The following is a 19,454-nucleotide window of genomic DNA, read 5'->3' as shown; positions in this document are numbered from 1 at the left end:
CAATTTCCTGGTTATATAATTAAATCTAGGACACATATACATACATTTCCTGACTTTAGGCTGTGCTCTTGCCTTGTATTATTTGGTAAACATTTACTGACAGACCTCTTGTGATGTTTTCTTAAAATGTTGGCAAGTGTGCCATATGAACGTTTCAATATGATAATTGTGCTGAGCCTCTGCTGCCAACTAAACAGTTTCTTCTCAATCTCTTTTTCTCCAGTTCTCCACCCATCACATTTTCCCTCTCTCCACGCTCTGGGTAGAGCCTCTTTCTGAAGAAGTCAGCGGGGTGTGAGTACTTTTCATGATTGACATCTCACATGTGGTATCAAAAGATACTTTATACTTGTAAATTCGCCATTCAACGTCGCATAATACAGCAGATTTTCACAGTAAAGGTTGCTTTGTCACTAAATATCTAGTTCTCTGCCACAACTCTCTACTCTTGTCTTTTGACTTATCCCAGAGTAATATCTAAAGGGATCCAAGACTTAGATGTTTGCAATGCATTGTAGATGGTCCCCCTACTAGATTTTTTCAAGTTGTACCCAATACCTGAACTATCATGTATACGCTGCTGATTACCTTAACTTTGAGTATGGTTATTTAGCAGCTGAATTTAAGAAGATACTAAATAAAGAGTTTAGAAAAATCTGAAATGGTTTCCAACTTTAAGAAAAACAATATACACTAGTATTGCACAATATTCAGTTACTCTGGACGAAGTTAATACTAATGCAAAATCTATCTAATTTATTGGATTTCAAGATTGTGCTACATTTAAGCGGCTCATACTTTTATAGCATGAATTTAGAATAGATTCATGTGATATACAGTTTTCAACCAACCACTATGTGGTAGGGTTATGCATTTTATGGGAATCTAAGATAGACATCAAGTCTTGAATACCAATTACAGGAACATAGCTTATTATTTTGTACTATGAATATTGCTTACATGCACAAACTTTGTATTCCTCCAGTCAGCCAAAAGACAGCTGGAAAAAGCAAAGAATGTAAATGCATTCAAGATACTGATCTTAATACTCCTGTTGCAGGCACGTAATATATTCTAATTTGATGAGGATTTTGTTTGTACAATACACCTGCCCTTCTGACACTGCTCCATACATATGCATTCACTTTTGAACTCAATAACAATTCTGTATGTCCCTACAAATTAAGGGTATTAATTAGTGCTTCTTACAAAGGTGTTGTTTATCCTAATTTGTTGAAGTATTTGTGTTTTTAAAAATTTCAATAATGTCATAAAATTGACAAAGTGTGCACAAAGTGGTAGGTGGGCAGAAATACAACAAGAGCGCAGTTATCATACTTGTTCTCCTATTTTGTTCTTCTGAAAAAATCTGTCAACACATTTTTGTGTAAATATTACCTGCCAGTGATATGTTGCGAAGGTGACAGCCTTACAACTACTTTAGTCGTCTTTGCAAGCCTTCACCAGCTAAATTACTAATTTTCAAGGCCCGAATGTTAATCCTCTGTTTTAAAGTTAGCCTAGAGAGCTGCTTCTGCTTCTGCAATAGTTTATTGTGTTCCTTGTGTCTTGTAATTGTGCAGGCTATTGGGATGACTTTTCTGTGTTTGATTCAAGGCTCCTGCACACTTATTTTGGACCAGTGCTAATCAAAAGCCTTTATTCAAGATGGAATGTGTACTAACAGCACCCAATGTACCATCTTGACTAGCCTCGTGTTGTTTCCTTTAGTTTTACTCTGATCTATTTCCTTGTTTTTCTGTTAGTGAGTAACACTTTAACATCTGCCTGTGGATTCCTCATCTTTTGAATTACCCCAATGTGCCACATTCCACGAAAACTATTTTCCTTAGCTGTCCCATGTCAACGAAGATGTCACAATGGAATGACTCCGCATGCGTCCCTGTGTGAAGTCATCGGAGCCATAAGAAGACCTCGTCGGCGTGCTGATGTCAGTTCCCTTTTTTGCGCGCCGCCAATGCGTAATGTTTTTTTCCCAGGCTTTCCATTAGTGGGAGTTTTTTTGTTGCTGTTTTCGCGACTTTGTAGCCGTCGAAGATGACTACTCCCCGGAAGTCGGGTTTCAAGCCATAGTGAGGGGGATAGATGTCCATCCCTGACCCCCATAAAGACTGTTTATGGTGCCTCTCGTCGAGTCATGACATCAGGAATGCACTTCATGCAAGCGCATGAATCGGAAGGCACTGAAGGAGAGGGGAGGTCAAGTTATTCATGGCCAAGACCAAAAAGCAGAAGTAATGTTACAGGAGATCTTGACCTGCTCCAGTTGATGACTCCACATACTTTGCGGTCTTCTAAGAAGCACAAGAGGAAGCGGTGCAATGGTTCTTGGGTTGCTCCTCAAAGATGTGACTCCGAAGTCCTTGTCACCCGAGCCCCAGACGTCATTGCAGGTAAGAGATTTCTCCTACTCCTTCACTGGGGGGTGACTTCAGCCTCATCTCTGACTCCGAGGGCAGTGACTCCACCGGCTTTGAGATATGCAACGCCTCCACTGTTGCTGAAGTCATTTACTCCACCTCTGGCTCCGGTGTGCCCGATGCCGCAACCAGAGCCAAACTTGATGCCTCCTTGAACTGCTCCAGAACCTGTGGTACCGGATGCAACATATCCAACTTACACTGCTCCGGATAAAGATAAATCGTATTTTAAATGCAATGTTTGGCTTGTTTGCCAGAGTTGTGAACCTTACTGGTGTGCCTACTGGCCCATGATTCCGTTGGCCTTGTCAGCTTTTCTCTTTTTACCAGATCAACCCATGTTGTTTAAATCTCCCATAGTTATGAGATTGATTAAGGGTCTGAGAAATATGCTTCCTCCCACTCCTTTTATCATGTCTCAGTGCGACTTTCATTTGGTTCTTACATTTATGATGGGTTCATCCTTTGAACCTTTGCATAGCAATCCCTTAAGGTTTCTAGCATTTCAAAAAATATTTCTAGTGAGCTGCAGGCTCTTAGTTCCAAGCCTCTTTTTACTTCTTTCTATGCGGATTAGATGGTTCTTAGGACCGCAGCTGCTTTCCTGCCTGAGGTGGTCCATCCTTTCCACTTGGGGCAGTCCATCACCTTACCCTCTTTCTATGCTCGCCCTCATCCTTCAAAGGAAGAGGAGAGACTTCATCGCCTGGACCCCAAGAGGGCGGTCAGCTTCTACCTGGACAGAACTAAGGACTTCAGGTTGGACGATCAACTCTTCATCAGATATGTGGGCAAGGCAGTCCACAAGAGAACGCTGTCCAGGTGGATCATCCTCTGTATCAACGAGGTCTTCTTATGGCTCCGACGACAGCACACAGAGTCACATATAGAGCCGTTCCATTTTGACGTTCTCGCTGAGGAGAAAGATTTCCGTGAAATACTGTGCATTGAGATAATTCAAAAGGTTAGGAATCTGAAGGCAGATACTGTATCCACCAGTTTTATAAAACAAGAAACAGCATAACCACTTATGGTTAATCTGCACATTTTTTTCAAATTTTGACAGCCAGTCGTGTGTGTACAAGTAGATCGCAATCATCTTGCCTGAGGACGCCATACACTATGGTAAACGAGCATTTAGGTTGTCCCGTGAAAGATTGTCGGGGTCAGCACGATGTAACAGTCAGTGATGCGCACACTATTTCTAGAAAGACGAGCAGTGTCGTATCAAGTAGCGCACAGTGGACACCATCTTACAGAGGTGCGACTATAACCACGCATGCACACTTTTTTAAAGGCTCATTAGGTGGTAAAGTGAAGACACCATATTTAAGTGTGTACAAAAGAGCAATCAGTGATGCACTGAGTAATAAAGAGACCGATCCGGCGGCAGTGTGCATATCAGTGACATGCACTCTGTAAGAGCTTACAGAGGCACTAACAGTAGCCTGCCAGGGTTTCTGGTCATACAGTGCAGTAACTCGTACACCTATTGGCGTAACAAGTGGATCTGATAGAGACATCTAGCTGCAGATTCCTTAACTTAGACTATTCCCCAGGAGTCATACTGGATCCGGAAAACTTTTTCCCAAGCAGTACCTCTACACGCCAGGGGGTGGCATCTCCCAGCTCCGTCCTGACGTGGTCCACAGAAGTGACGTCAATGGAACCACAGAGGCCCCCCTCCCCCCGGCGTGCTGACGTCATTTTCTATTTTTTCCGTGTCCCAACGTGGATCTGGGAGAAGTGGTTCCTCTGGCCTGTTCTTTTCAGGCCTTCACAAAGTTTTTTCGCGTCAGAAACAGTGTGCAATGCCTTTGGGCTTCAAATCGTGTGCGTCCTGTTTGCGGTAAATGTCGGCGACGGACCCCCACAAAATCTGTACGTGGTGCCTGGGCAAGCACCACGACTCCGTCGAGTGCCGGCAGCTGAAATCACAGTCCCTGCGGGAACAACGGATGAAGATGTTGTCCGCCTGGCTGTCCCAGTCAGAATCCTCACTGCACTGGTCGCCCTCTCCAGCGGAGGGATCGATGCGGCGCAGTTCTTCTTCCAACGCTGAGGTTCATGTCCGGGACAGGTCCCGGAGTCGTTCCCGTGGACGCCGCTCGCCTACATCAGGTAAGCACCAGAAGAAGTCACGGAGGCCGTCAACCTCGCGCAAGTGGGACGTTGGGGCCGTTCCCGGTTTTCACCAGACACGGGCCCTCAGGAGTTGGCCCCAGCCTACCCACCGTTTCCTGGTGTGGGTGTGACTCGGACCCAGATAGAAGACTATTCCAAGGCTCTGCAGGCCATCTTTGTGTCACCTCCTCTCCCTGGCGTGTCTTCGGGCCCCACAATGGGAGTAGGGACTCAGGTCGGGGGTTCGCGAGTTCGGGGTCACGATGTCAGGGCATGGCACAGAAGGGCATCCCACTGCAACATCTGGCCCTCCTGATGCGCCTTTGCACAGCCTTGCGGGGCTCCCTGCGTCGTTGCAGGAGGCGGCTGGAGCACGGAGCTCGACTCCGAGTCAACATTCTTCCTCCCCACTGACTCCGGCCTTGGTGGAGGTCAGGTCGATGCCGGCCCACGCCGCGGGGACAAGGCCTCTCCAGGGATCGTCGTCGACGTCGATCCGATGCCGTCTCGAGGTCGGTCGGCGCTGGTTCCTTCCCCGGCTATTTTTTTGCTAGTAGAGGACGTGACCCCAGTGGGTTCGCCACCCCTGGGGTTATTTCACTGCCCCATGGAGCAGGGGCCCAGAGCAGAGCAGGGGACCATGGGGCACTGGTTGGCTCAGCATTTTGCAGGGTCTCTGTCGTTGGGTGGACGGCCAGGCCTACAGCCATTCCCAACGGATGACTTGCTGTCTCTGCCTGGCCTGGCCACGGAGGCTGGTGCTGAGTTTGCACGGGCAGTTTGCAGGGCTGCGGATATCTTGCAATTGCAGCCGCCCTCTGTCTGCCTGCCTTTGGATCCTATGTTGGATCTTCTCCACCAGGACACGGTGGATGTGGAGCCATTGTTGCCTTTTGGCAGGTCCTTGTATGATGTCCTTTAAGGTACTTGGGCCTGACTCTCTTTGGGGGATGCTGTGAGTCACGCTATTGTGCATTGCCATTGCCCAGCTCTAGACGACCCTGCCTGTTTGTCCCTCCAACCTAGGGTTCACGGACTTGTAGTCCAGGCAGCGTTCCCTTCATCTCCTCCTCCATTGCTTCCTCCCACTCAGGAGTCTAGGTGGTTGAAGTCGTGTGGCGGAAGTGTCTTTGCGTTCACCAGATCAGGCCTTCGATCTTTGAACATGTCCAGCATGTTTGCTCGGGCCACTTTTGCCCTCTGGGACTCTGTCGAGTGACTCCTTCCCTCCTTGGAGAAGGGCCCTCGTGCTAACCTTGTCTGACTTGTTCGGGATGGCCGCAACTTGGCACAGTTTTCCATCCAGTCTTCCATGGACACCACTGACTCCGTGGGTCGGGCAATGGCCAGGTCAGTTGCTCTCCATCGCCATGCGTGGCTCAGTGATGGCAGTTTCCCTGACAATGTCCAGGAGCGACTCAGGGATCTGCCCTTTGATGGGGACCATTTGTTTGATAGTCATGCCGACTCAGTGGTCCGACGCCTCCTCTCTGGATTTTGATGACTGACAGGTTTTTTGTCCTTTTGGAGGACTTGTTTTTTCATATGCAGTATTGACCCTGCTTTTATAATTTCCATCTCTGGTCAAGACATTATTGCCCAGACAGTCTGTATGGCTGTTCAGCCGTGTCTTTTTCCTCCTAATGGTGCAGCTGGGTCAGCTGTTTAGGATCATTCTTTTCGACATCTGCTTATGAGCTTGACTCAAGAGGTGTCCCTAGTTTTTTCAAGGGATGTGACTTCCCTATGTGGGGTATTTGCTGGCTATTGTGTAGCTGCTCTTCCTTGCCAAAAAGTTTCGAAGGCTCCCGTGGATCTCTCCTTTGTTATGTTGCATTCCCCTTTGTTCTATGCTTCCTGCCGTGGTGGGACATCTCCTCTGTTGAGACCAACGGGCAGGCGTGACCCTCTCCTTGAGCTTCTTTCCTGCCTATGGTTGTTCCGTGGCACTCTCCTGTTTCTTTGGATGCAGTCTGCTTCTGTGTGTTGTTGGGTTTCTGCAGTTCTGGCTCGCCCCAAACGGGGGTTCACATTTTCCTGCCTTATATTTGGCTCTTCTTTTCGCCTTAAGTTCTGCCTTTAGCACTTTGGCTATCTTGGGCGTGGGTGTGTGTCCCTGTGGGCGCTTTGTTCCATCTTGCTTTGGCCCGGTCTCTTCTTGGTTCTGGGCAGGCGCCATCTGTGGGTCCGCATCGGGTTTGTGCGGTATCATGGGGGAACCATAGTGTTCCTTGAGCCACTGTCTTGGCTGTGTTGTTTTCTTCCCTGGTGTTGGAAAAGACTTGGGCGTTCCCTGTTGGGGGTTGCATGTGGGTGGTAGGGTTTTCGCCTGCGCTGATACCTGTTGTCTTTCCCTCGATAGGTTCCCGGCATAAACTTTGTTTTTTTTCTGTTGTTCCTGCACACAGCACTGGTGTTTCTCCTCCTGGTCTCTGTCGCTTTTTTCTGAAGTCTTGTTCTATCCTTGGATGTTTTCCGGCATCATCCGATCTATGGCTATACTTTTTCAGACATTCTGTGTCTGAGGGTTACTGACTTCCTCTTCTTCCTTAGTGTGGAGGTCAAATTCCCGCCTGTTTTGCGATGACTCTGCCTTTCCTATGCTAATCAGGGGGAGGGGGTTGTCTTCTCTTCTTTGTTCCTGGACTTGTCTGTCCTGCTACATTCACATCGGTGCTGTTGTGCCTTTTGGGCGACTCTCAGGGCTCTCTACTAGTTTCCCCTGGGTTGTCACTTTCCTGACTTTTTCTTCTGTTTCTATGTGCTTGTATGCACATGAGAGGGCAGGCATGCGTGTGGGGTTTCCCTGCAGTGTTTTCTGGGGGTTGTCCCAGATTTCCTCTTTGTCTCTCTCTCCCCCTCTCACCCTCATGAGGATAGCTTGGGTGCATCCGGCTTGCCGGTGGACCTTCGCCATTGTGCCTTTGGGTGAAGTTGACTACCTCCTGCTGCAGCAGCCTTCTCTGTCGGCTCATGCTTCATTGGCCCATGCAGTGGTGTGGTTATCATGGTACACACTGTCTGGTCCGTGCTTTCTAGTGGTTCACGTCTGTGTATCTCCTGGTGGATTTAGTTTGTATGTCTCGGCATGATGCCTTCTGCCACTGGTGTTTCATTGCTGGCACCTGATGCTGTCCCGCTCCTATTGTGTGTTCTGAAGCTGTAATTCTTTTTCAGTCCCTTCGCTGGGGCTTTTGCCTCTTACGACTTCTGGGATTCTATTCTTAGTTTCCCTCTTTTCGTGGCAGCTGTGGCATTCTGCCATTGTTCACTTAGTACACTTGTACCGCCCTCTGACCGATTGTGGTACCTGGCTTCCCTTGCTCATGTACCACTTTTTCCTTCGTGGCCTAGTGTCAGCTTTATGGGTCAGGTGTCAGTCGCGCTGGCATTGCTGTCCCCACCTTGTTTTTGTCTTTGTTCTTGACAGTTTACTTCCCTTGGGAACTTGGTGGCTTTCAATCGCAGACCCTCTTCCCATGGGGTATGGCTTTGTTATCTATTCTAAGTTAAGGAATCTGAGGCTGGATGTCTCTATCAGATGAACGAGTTACTTAGCTTCGGTAACGATGTATCTGGTAGAGACACAGTCTAGCCGCAGATTTCTTAACGCCCACCCATCATCCACGTTCTACGAGAGCCTTTTCAGGTGGGATGCTACCCACTTGCCTCCGTGCAGGTAGCATTGGTCGTCCTGAAGGGTTTTCTAGTTCACCTGCCTTCGGGGCAGGGTGTGTCATTCTGTTTTGGCACCGTGGCTCTCCGCCATTTTGGCTCTTGGGTGGCTTAGTTCTGTGATTTTCCAAGTTCCTCCACCCTGATTGCTCCGGCGTGGAGATTTTCATGTTCATCTGCCCTCCCTCCGCCCTCGTCTATTCTCCCCATTGCTTTGGGGTCTCCTAGCCTCTGCTGCAGTCGCTTGGGTTGTGCTTCTTATTGACTATGATACAGTTCATAGGTCATTGTGGGGGGTGTGGTGGGCATCCTTTGTTGTTGTTGCTCACTTCTGGTCCCTTGTCGTGAGTCATGTTGTTCCAGTCTTGTCCTTTACAGTTACAATATATGGTTTCTGGCTGTCTTGCAAAGAGATCCATTCCTTGGTTACAAATTGCCCTTCATATATTAATCCATTCATTTCCACTGCCGTTGCCTCTTTAGGAGGTAGGGTAGGGGGGCGGCTCTTTGCTTTGATGGGATTTTTTCGGGGCGGGTGCTCTGTTCGCTCCCTTCAGTCTCTTCGAGTGTTGAGTGTTCTTTCAATATGGTAATCCATGTACACATTTCTAAATAAGGCTTGATTTCATGAATATAAATACAAAATACGAGTGATTTTAAGAAAACATCTGGGGCCAGATGTAGGTAAATAGTATTTACCGCTTCTAAAATACCGAATTTTACCGATTCGGTATTTTAGAATCGGTAAATGCTATGTAGCAAATAATTCGGTAAAAATTACCGAATCGTTAAGGTTTGGTATTTACCGAATCGGTATTTACCGATTCGATAATTGCCATTCATTCCTATGGGCCTGGAGGCCCATAGGAATGAATGTCAATTACCGAATTGGTAAATACCGATTCGGTAAAATAGGGAAAGAGTCAAGGGTGGCAGGGTGTCACATTGACACCCTGTTGCACCCCTGAATAGTGCTTGGGTGCACATGTGGCACACATACATGCCCTAAGGGCATGTATGTCTGTCACATGGCACAGTTGAAAATGCACAAATGTGCATTTTCAAAGGTATTCGTTATTTACCACCAACTAATAGTTGGTGGTAAATAACGAATCCTTAAAGCACATGAGCACTCTTTAAAGTGCTTCCTACATGTCATTTACCGATTCGGTAAATAATGATTCAGTAAATACCTAATCAGTAAATACCGATTCGGTATTTACCGAATCATCCCCTACATAGGAAATGGCCCAATACCGGTCGGTAAGCCTGAAATTTACCGAATTTCGGGTTTACCGACCGGTAATGGCCCACCTACATCTGGCCCTAAATCTTTAAACCCGACTTCAAGATGTCGCCCAAAATCCCAGGCTAGGCAATCTTGCATTGTTGCTGCACCAAGTCCCAGCCAAAACAAACTGCAGAAGTGTTCCTGCACGTATCTACAATACTGGCGGTCTAGTGCCCCCAAGAATGTAGCTTACTTAAGTTGCCAGGAGGTCTAATGCCTCAATGTTACATACTAATGCTTAGTAAGTAAGTGTCAGGAAACATTACGATGGTGGTTTAAAGTACAGCCAAGTGTCAGTAGATCAAAAAGGGCCCCTAATTTTCAAAAACAAATATACTAAACACAAAACTCTTCTTCTTAGTATGAGAAGACTAAAAACAAGCATTCTTTTTTAAAGAATTTTGCCGCCAAATCTCGATATATGCGAATTTGCAAGAAATATTTTTTAAAGAAGCAAGCAAGGGCTCACTTGCTTGCTTTTGAATAACCCCTGGATAGGCCAGGTCCTGGGGTTTTTGTATTTCTGTATTTTTGTATATTTGTATTTTTGTACTTTTTCAACTTTGTATTTTTATATTCTATTTATTAGCAACTTTGCACATAGCATTTTTGCACATGGATTAGAATATGGAAATACCCTCTTGCTTTCGTTGTATTTTACTGTTCGCCTAAAAGACTTACTGGTATTTTCCAGTTATAATATTTTGAAAGGCTCTCGTTCAAACTGCTAGGTCACTATCAGTTTTTAGGTCGAGCAGACGTACTCTCAATGCGAGAGCATTGAGAGTGTCTGTCTTTAGGTCGAGCAGACGTACTCTCAATGCGTGAGCATTGAGAGTGTCTGTCTCGACAACTATTGTTGCCCGTTAATGGGAATGTGGACACCAATGTGCACGAGCGTTTCCTTCGCAGTTTTCACCGCGGCAGCGCGCGTCTCACCCGCGCATGCGCAGAGTAACTCAGCCATTTTTTTTTTTTTTTCAGCCCGAACCGAATCAGGTATCAGAGCGCTTTACATATAGGCAGCCCCCACCCCCCACCCCTCTGCATGCGCACACACAGGCGAGCGCATGCACACGCAGGCACACACATACAGGCACACGGCACAGACACTCGCTCACACACACCCCCCTCCCCCACAGTCACACACACGCACTCCAGACACATACACACACGCACGCACACACACATACACAGCCCGCCCCCCCCCCCGCACTCGCGCGCGCACATATCGCGCGCACACATGCTCCCCTGCCCTGCTCAGCAACCCACTCACCGGCTTCATTCCTGCGGCGGCTCTCCTCAGCTGCAGGGCCCGGCAGCAGGACTCTTCTTCCCTCCTTCGGCACCCGCAGGGTAGGCTCCTGCCAGCTCCGGTGCTTCAAACGTGGCTCCCATCGCGGCTCTTCCGTTGGAGGCGGGGTAGGCTCCCGCCCTCCTACTTCCTGTTTCCTGTTGTCGCGCCGGCCTGCCTGACTTCCTGGTCGCAGGCCGGCACAGTGACGGCGGTTATTTGCGGTACTTATTAATTTAGTTATTTATGCATTTTTATATAGCGCGGACTTTACCCGAAGGCGGAATTTATTTCTTTATGTATTTATGCATTTTTATATAGCGCGGACTTCACCCGAAGGCGGTATTTATTTTTTACTTATGTTTATCTGGTTTATCCGAATGAGCTGTCTGTCGCTCGGCGAAATGTTTGGGGCGTGTCTATAGTACACCGGTGTAGGCTGTGTGCACGGCAATGGTCTCAGCAAGGGGGAGGGGGGGACGACGACTTTGCAGTGTTGCAAACGTACCCAATACCCGACTTGTGTGCTTATGTTGTAAAGAGACCAACACACCCCCTTGCACACTCTTGAACACAGGGCAGTGACACATAAACGTGGGCGAAGATGCAGCCCAAAATAACCTCGGCCTGTTGCAGACAAAGGGAGACGTACAGAGGAATATAGAACGTGTGGGCAGCAGGCATCAAGGGAACACAGGGTGTGTTGTGTACCAGGAAGGCACAGTGATGTATGTCAGGAGAGCACCAGGAAATGTGCTTCTAGACCGCCTAGCGCTGTCTTTGAAGACACCCAAAAAAGGACTGGGACAGGTAAAGAGTCCGAGGGATGGAGAAAGACCATATATAACGCACCTGCATTGTGCATACGCTAATTAAAATGCCAACAGGTATCCATGCACACTGTCCAACAGGCGTCAGGCATTCCCTCACAAAAGGTTTACATATAGGCATACATGCATGCACACAAAGACAACAAGAAAAGGCACCATTACAGACAACACATAAAATCACTATTTACACACCAAGAAAGCACGTAAATGCACAACTGTACACAAAGACACACATAGACAGCACTCTTACCTGTGTGTGACAGACAGACAACACGTGCAAACACAGGCAAGAATCATACAGGCAGACATTGCTGGTGGGATGAAAGGACAGGCAGGGGCACCGGGACCGACTAAAGGATTCCTTGGTGCTGGAAGAGTCAGTCGCCGTTTTAATTTAGGCTCTTATTAAACGTATGACGTAATCCCAATGTGTTAGCCGAGAAAGCACGCGCACTGGGAGCATCCCAAGTTCATATTTCGCAAGGCAAACCCTGATGAAATGTTAATGTTAATGGGAAAAAGGTCCTGTTTTTTTCCTGGAGAAAAGGATGAATTCAGCATGCAAATAATGGCCTTCCCAGATATTCCCTTTGCCCAGCCCTCCAACTGATAACTGAACAGAATTTTGCTACTGGGAATTACCAATGCCTGTGGTATTGGTAATTCCCGGGTGAAAGAATTCTCCCGGGTGAAAGAATTCTCCCGGGTGAAAAAATTCTCCCCCTATCACTGTATCAATACCTGTCACGACGTAACGGTCAGTAATGTCCTTCCGATTAAACCCTTCCTAAGTAACAATTCCAAAAATGTTTTGGCGGGGCGTGTGCAGTGTAGCTAAGTTCCCGTCTTCACAAGAGGCTGTTTAGAAAGATTTCCTGAATCTGCAAACGGGTCGATACTAAGAGGTGCACAGCAATTTAAAAATATTTCAAACATTAACAAAGCCAATGCGCTTGCATTATGTATTCCAGAGGGACACATCATAAGGGTAAATGTTGTAATGCTTCTCTCTTCTGCTATAAGTGTCACATTTACAAAAGTTATAAGTATTGGCATTGGAAATGACAAAGCTATTAGTTTCGCTATTTTCAAAACCAACACATAAATAAAAAAATTGGCGTTTACAAGACCAATAGCTCAAACTTTCCTAATGCGAGACCTATTGCATTGCAAATGCTTGTTCCTCATTGTGTCTAGTAAAGTAGTGGAATATGAGTAACTTTCTGAAAACATAGAGAATCAACTATTTCCTACGTTTTCTCCACTATTTTCTACTGCCTCTTTTTCCATTTATATATTATAGTTCTTTGCACTTTTTTAACTGTGATGATGATACTGTGTTATTTAAATGATTTTTAACATGTAGTCAGGTGTCATATCTGATGCTAATGTTATTTATAGACATATATAATATTTATCACACAGTTAGCTCTTTATAGCACTTTTTGCACAATTCTTCCTATTTTGCACTTTTTTGCACAGTTTTGCACATTGACCATTCCTTGCTGCTAGCCTTAATAAGGGAATTTGTACCATATGCCCACAAGTAGTTTGTTATCAAGTTTTACTATCCATGATTAGTCATGACATTAATTGATTGTCTTTAATATAACGATACACATATTTATATGCATAGTGATTTTTAGGATTTATCCTTTGATTTATTGAAATTATTTATTGTATGTATACAGTTATATAGTCTTTCAACTTGCATTTATGCTTTTAAATGTTTTCCAATACTGCTAAATTCGTTTTTATATCGGACTGCAGTAGAATGTTATATCATTTTGCCTGGATAGTATGTTTTCTGTGTCTAGTGATTACGTGACCGGCACTGAGGTGATGTGGGGTGGTACCTCTTTAAATACTCCAGAATTAGTGGATTTGATTTAGGTAGAAAGTCACATGTAGCTATGAACATAAATACAACTAGGTGAAAATGTACGCTCATAGATTCACCTTTGTGAATTAGTCCTGTTGTCTTCTAGAGAGCGATATTGCTCTTGCCTTGGCAAGGTCCCGGGTTTATAGGAGTTACATAGTTGACTAATTTGGCAAATTCGTTTCTAGATGTCTTTACTCGAACACCTCTAATACCCAGATTGCTCTAAAAAAAATTGGAGAAGCCAAGGAGGTAAGATTATTCTGTTAGTGCCCACCTGTATCTAAGGGTTTTAGGGCATGAGTTGTCAAGATGATATGCCTGTTAAGGAGTTTTCCTCATCACTGCAGAGGCCCTAACATTTTACCAATATGCAACCTGTCTGTATTCTTAGATCTTGATTTGTATTCAAGTGGGTTTGCCTCAGGATAGCCTGACTGTAATCAGAAACCAACCTACCAGGAGTCTATGTCGAATGAAGTGTCAGATTAATGAATAAATAAACCCATGAAGTTGTACTGTATGCAGCATTTAGGTGTTATCTGGTCAACCCGGGCCATCATTTAGAGTCAAACAGATCCTATTTGAAAAGAGCTGCGCCCATAGGAATATTGACAGGAGTGGTTTTCATTGCAAGTGCTTTTGTGAGAAGACACTGTGGTGGGCCTCTCGACATTTACCTATCAGCCCAGGGCACCAATCTTGATTGAGGGTTAGAATTTTTTTTTTTAGCTTGTGATATTCAGTGATGTAGTAACATGGAAGAGATTAGCTCGACTATTGCCAGTACATCTGCACAACAATTGAGGAAGCTGCAGTACTTTTCTCAGTTAAAATGAATTAGAGCAATTTATAGGATAGAGTGTGTTTTTACAAACCTTTGTTGGGAAGTTTACAAAAGACAAATGTTAGAAAGGCGATCCCGGGGGAGGCAGAAGATGTCTGACTGACCACCCCTAGGTCCCCCTCTCCGTCAAGAAGTAGCCGAGTGTTACTGAGAGGCCTCCTGGGTACGGGCCCTCTCCTAGGATCGCACAGCAGAGTAACCCCACACTACAAATGGACACCACACCAGAGGTCGAGTTCGTAAGCTTTATCAGGAAATAAAGGCCGCTGGTTCCCAGCGATATGTACAAGCAGACCGAGGGGTCTGTAAAGTCTCGAACAAGGGGGGTCAGGGAAGCGGGACAAAATCGGTTGAGGAGTATGAAGGGATACCCTGCGCACAGCTCTCAATCCTCGAGCCGGGGGTTCCGAGCGGTCGAGCCACGGCAACGCCAGCAGGCTCGCAAGATGGTTCGGCAAAGGTGGGCTGCGGCAGCGCCAGCAGGCTCGCAAGGTGGTTCGGCAAAGGTGGGCCGCGGCAGCGCCAGCAGGCTCGCAAGATGGTTCGGCAAAGGTGGGCCGCGGCAGCGCCAGCAGGCTCGCAAGATGGTTCGGCAGAGGTGGGCCGCGGCAGCGCCAGCAGGCTCTCAAGATGGTTCGGCAAGGGTGGGCCGCGGCAGCGCCAGCAGGCTCGCAAGATGGTTCGGCAAAGGTGGGCCGCGGCAGCGCCAGCAGGCTCCCAAGATGGTTCGGCAAAGGTGGGCCGCGGCAGCGCCAGCAGGCTCGCAAGATGGTTCGGCAAAGGTGGGCCGCGGCAGCGCCAGCAGGCTCTCAAGTTCTCTTCAGGTTCCAGGAAATGAGTTCTTCTGGGGTCGGCTGTGACAGCGTCAGCAGGGCTTTCCAGTCCAGGATACAACTGCCGTCCTACTCCGGGGCTGGCCCAGATATAGGACTGGAGTCCTTTGATGTCCGGACCCTCGCGCTTGGGGGTCAGAGGGGCCGGGGAGATGGTGTCCAGACACCCAGCAGGGGGGTGGGGCCAGCACCCAGGGATGCCGGGGGCGATCGATACCAGGTGTCCGGGGACGGTTGGAGGGCCATCGAAACTCCCCTCCTCCGGGATCTGTCGAGTGGCCACTCGACCACCTGGGTGGATCTTGGTGCCTCGTTGTCTGGGCTTCGCTGGGGCCTGGGCCGGGGCCGAGGCCACGTGGTCGGGACGTGGTGGGCCCAAGATGGAGTCGGGCGCGGCCTCGTGCTTAGGTCGTGAGGGGCCCATGATGGAGCCAGGCCGGTAGTGGGGGTCCGGGATGGTGACCGGACCAACAATGTTAGGGCGTGCAGTGTCGGGCAAAAGGGCTGCCTGAGGCTGGGTGGAGGGCCGATGTCGTCCTGGGCCCGCCATGCGGGAGGGGTAGGACCACGCCATGAGGCCGGGTCCAACAACTAATTTCTATATTTCTGTGTTTTGGATGAGGAAAACACTCTCATAGCTTTACCCGTGTTCTGTCATCTTTGAGTTTTTGAATGTCATTGTGAATATGTATGCTGATCTGTACTCTAAAGCTACTTAGGGCTTACAAGGGTATGTAGTCTGTGCCCATAAAGTTGCAGTGTACTTTCTGATCCTGTTCCAGTCTGACTCAAGTTTCCCAGACGGTGATACAGTGAAGAAGCAATTGCGCTCTGGAATTTTCATGTAGTACGTTCATAGTTTATAGTTTATAGTGTTTAACGCTATAGAGCACGTATGATTGAGCCTACTTTTTAAATAATAAAGTAATACAATTAGGCAGGAAAAACACATCTGCTAACGTTTGTTGCTTAGTTCCATGAAAATATATTCGAATTGGATAGAGAATAGATTTTCCTGATGGTACTTCTTACTGTTTACCCTGACAGGAGTGGTATAAAACTCACAATGCCAGAAGAACAGTTCATCCTAATAGCATCAACTGCACAAGAGAAGGTACGAAAAGTAATTTTTATTTGTTGAGAACTCTGATCTTTACATACTGTTTGTAATGGAAATTTGGACCAAATATTTCGCTGCCACATGCAGGATTTGGTGTGCAATCTTTACTATTGTGGATCAAAGTTGTTAAATGGGTTGATCGGCGGTGGCAGAAAATTACATTTTGTGTTGCAGTCATAATGACAAACAGTTGTTATTCATGCCTCGTTCTTTATGCTTAGAAAAACAAGTTGGTCAATGCTTTAAAAAAATACACCTTAACAGTTGGGAACACTGGCTTTGGTACTTGTGTTTGTTATTGCTTCATAAATTATTAGTGTAAAGGTAGGTAACCCTCTTTGTCAGACTAATTTGCCTATGCCAGCATATTTCCTGCAAGACTGTTGTGATATATTAGACATTTATAAGCTATAAAAATAATATTGTCATGTAGTTCCCCACTTACCAGTAGGAACTGCGCGTTTGCACCATAAACGTAGGGATGGTGCCAGGCTGCTTCGGTGCACCCCTGCAGCATATGTTGTCGTAGAGACTAGGTAGCCCACAGTGCCACCATATGCATTGCTGAATCTAGACTGGTAGCAAATGGTTTTGACAACCACAGAACATGACAACCCTGAGCTCTCACAAGAATTGTGGTAACAAATCTACAACTTTTTTGTTCAGTCACTCATGCTCTCTTTCTCTCAGAGAGTTCTTCAAGAAATACACAGTGGGGTGCTTTCAATATTTATTGAACCATCATGTTTTTTGTATAGAATATATGTGCTGCAATGATCAATAGACAGAATACAAATGATTAGTAATATATTGACAGTGAACAAAATGAAGAGTTCCCCATCCCCCTGAGACAATGTGTGAGTGTCTGTGTGTGTGTATATATATTTATATATATATATATATATTTCGCTCCAACAATCCCTCCCCGTAATCCACGGGAACCAGGAGGCAGCACTCCAAAGGTAGGTACACAAATCAATTTTATTTACTCTCAAAGCGCTTTCGGCACTCGGCCTTCGTCAGTGATGAGACGCTGACCATCTACCACATCATGTATTTAAACACCCGCGTTGCTCGGGTAATCAACATAAAGATAGGACTCCCATACTCAAAATCATTAAAGTGGCGGTCGCCATCTTAGAGTGGTGTATATCGCAATGTGTAAATCATACCACAGTGTATCTAATTGAATAAATTAAACAACATACACAAAGCGAAAAAATGCAAATCATGAAATCACGCCCTGTATGGGCTTATTTTGCAATATACTTTTTCTAAAGTCACATGTTCTTCTTTTTGTTGATAAAGCCCTGGATGGGCATGCATTTATCATTTTATATACAACATAACACAATCCTCCTGGAAAAAAGTTCAAAAAGAATTCGTTCCTCATAATTAGACAAATAAAGAACGTGAAGCAATGTAACTGTCAATTCAAATCAACTCATCCCAGGTGTACAGCTAGGTCCTCATGCATATTCAGTCCTGTTGGTGTTTTGCTCAACAGGTCTATAATGTACCGTGATTCCAGCCTTCTTAACTTTAAGAGTCTGTCACCCCCCCTGACGCTCACAGGGATAGAATCCAGGCAAAAGAAAGTGAGCAATTCTCTGTTGCGTGCATGCTCTTTATCAAAATGTCTCGCAACAGGATAACTTGCATCTGCATTCTGGATCGCTCTCTGGTGTTCCAGGATCCGCAATTTCACCGGATTGGTAGTACTTCCCACATACCTTCTGCCACAAGGACATGTGAGACAGTATACTACATAAGGCGTGGTACATGTGAGGAATTTGGAAATTCTCTTAGGGTCCTTGACACCCGGGATGCTGTACTGAGTTACACGCTTGCTTCCCTTGCACGCCTTACATCGTCCACATGGAAAGAAACCTTTCATAGGTTCGATTTTAGGTTTGGGTTTCAGTTCATCATGGTGGCTATGGACCAAATAGTCTTTTAGTGCTCTTGCTTTTCTGAATGTGATCAGTGGATGGGAGGGCAGATCTTGCTTGATAACATTGTCCGTCATCAGGATATTCCAATGTTTACGCAGGATGCGTTTGATATCTCCAGAATTCCGTGAATAAGTGGTTATTAATCGGAATTGTCCGGTTTCGGATTTGTTATCTTCATGAGTTTTGTCTTCCAGCAGCTTGCTCCTGTCAAGGTTTTCAACTTTATTCAGTGCTTGTTTGAGTATGATTGCATTGTATCCTCTTTCCTTGAACCTTTGTATACAGTTGTTTGCTGCTTTTTTGAACTCATTGTCTTTAGTATTGTTCCTCCTTATCCTTAAGAGCTCACCATAGGGTATACTATTCACCAAACTTTTTGGATGCCCGCTGGTGGCATATAGTGTTGAATTTCCTGCGGTGGCTTTTCTGAAAAGTTTGGTGTGCAGATTGCCTCCTTCTATGAAAATAGTCAGATCCAGGTAATGTACTTCCTTTTGGCTAATTTCTCCTGTAAATCTTAGATTATTCTCATTGTTATTCAAAACCTCCAGGTATTCCTCAGCCATCTCCACTGATCCTTCGATGATAATGAACAGGTCATCGATATAACGGTACCAACATTTCACCAGGTTGTTCCATTTGGTGTTGGTATTGGACCAGGCTACCCGCTCCTCCCAATGCCCCACGAATAAATTCGCAAAGCTCGGTGCCGAGCAAGTGCCCATTGCCACGCCTGTTAGCTGCTTGTAGAGGTTAGTTCCAAAAAGGAAGATATTATTCTCGAGGCAAAATCTTAGAAATTCAATCAACATTTTATTATGTTCGTAATACTTCACTGGCCTCCTCTCCAGAAACCAGGAAATGGCTTGTATCCCTTCTTCATGCTCAATGCACGTGTACAAGCTAGCAATGTCAACGACCATCATAGTATATCCATCTAGCCAAACCATCTTTTGAATATTGTTCAAGAAGTGTTTTGTATCCTTCAGATAGGATTTCAAATTGACAACATGAGGTGAAAGAAAAGAGTCCACATATATAGACAGATTTTCAGTCAAGCTGCCCTGCGAGGCTACAATAGGCCGCCCAGGGGGATTTACCGGATCCTTGTGTATCTTAGGTAGATAATAAAAGGTCGGAGTTGTTGGATTTAGGCATCTCA

At 46.1% G+C, this 19,454-nt stretch overlaps 1 protein-coding gene across 2 annotated transcripts in view; it reads left to right on the top strand.

Moving 5' to 3' along the window:
- ALS2 (alsin Rho guanine nucleotide exchange factor ALS2) overlaps nt 1-19,454 on the top strand; it is a 1,284,778-nt gene that overhangs the window by 584,637 nt on the left and 680,687 nt on the right. For both annotated transcript variants that reach the window (XM_078680222.1, XM_078680224.1), the window contains 2 exons: nt 224-294; nt 16,265-16,331. In XM_078680222.1, the coding sequence (XP_078536348.1) occupies nt 224-294; nt 16,265-16,331 (138 nt within the window). The remainder of the gene's footprint in view (nt 1-223; nt 295-16,264; nt 16,332-19,454) is intronic.

The sequence above is a fragment of the Lissotriton helveticus genome, chromosome 3_1, assembly GCF_964261635.1.
Source record: "Lissotriton helveticus chromosome 3_1, aLisHel1.1, whole genome shotgun sequence".
Taxonomy (NCBI): domain Eukaryota; kingdom Metazoa; phylum Chordata; class Amphibia; order Caudata; family Salamandridae; genus Lissotriton; species Lissotriton helveticus.
This window is presented reverse-complemented; position numbering and strand designations above follow the sequence as displayed.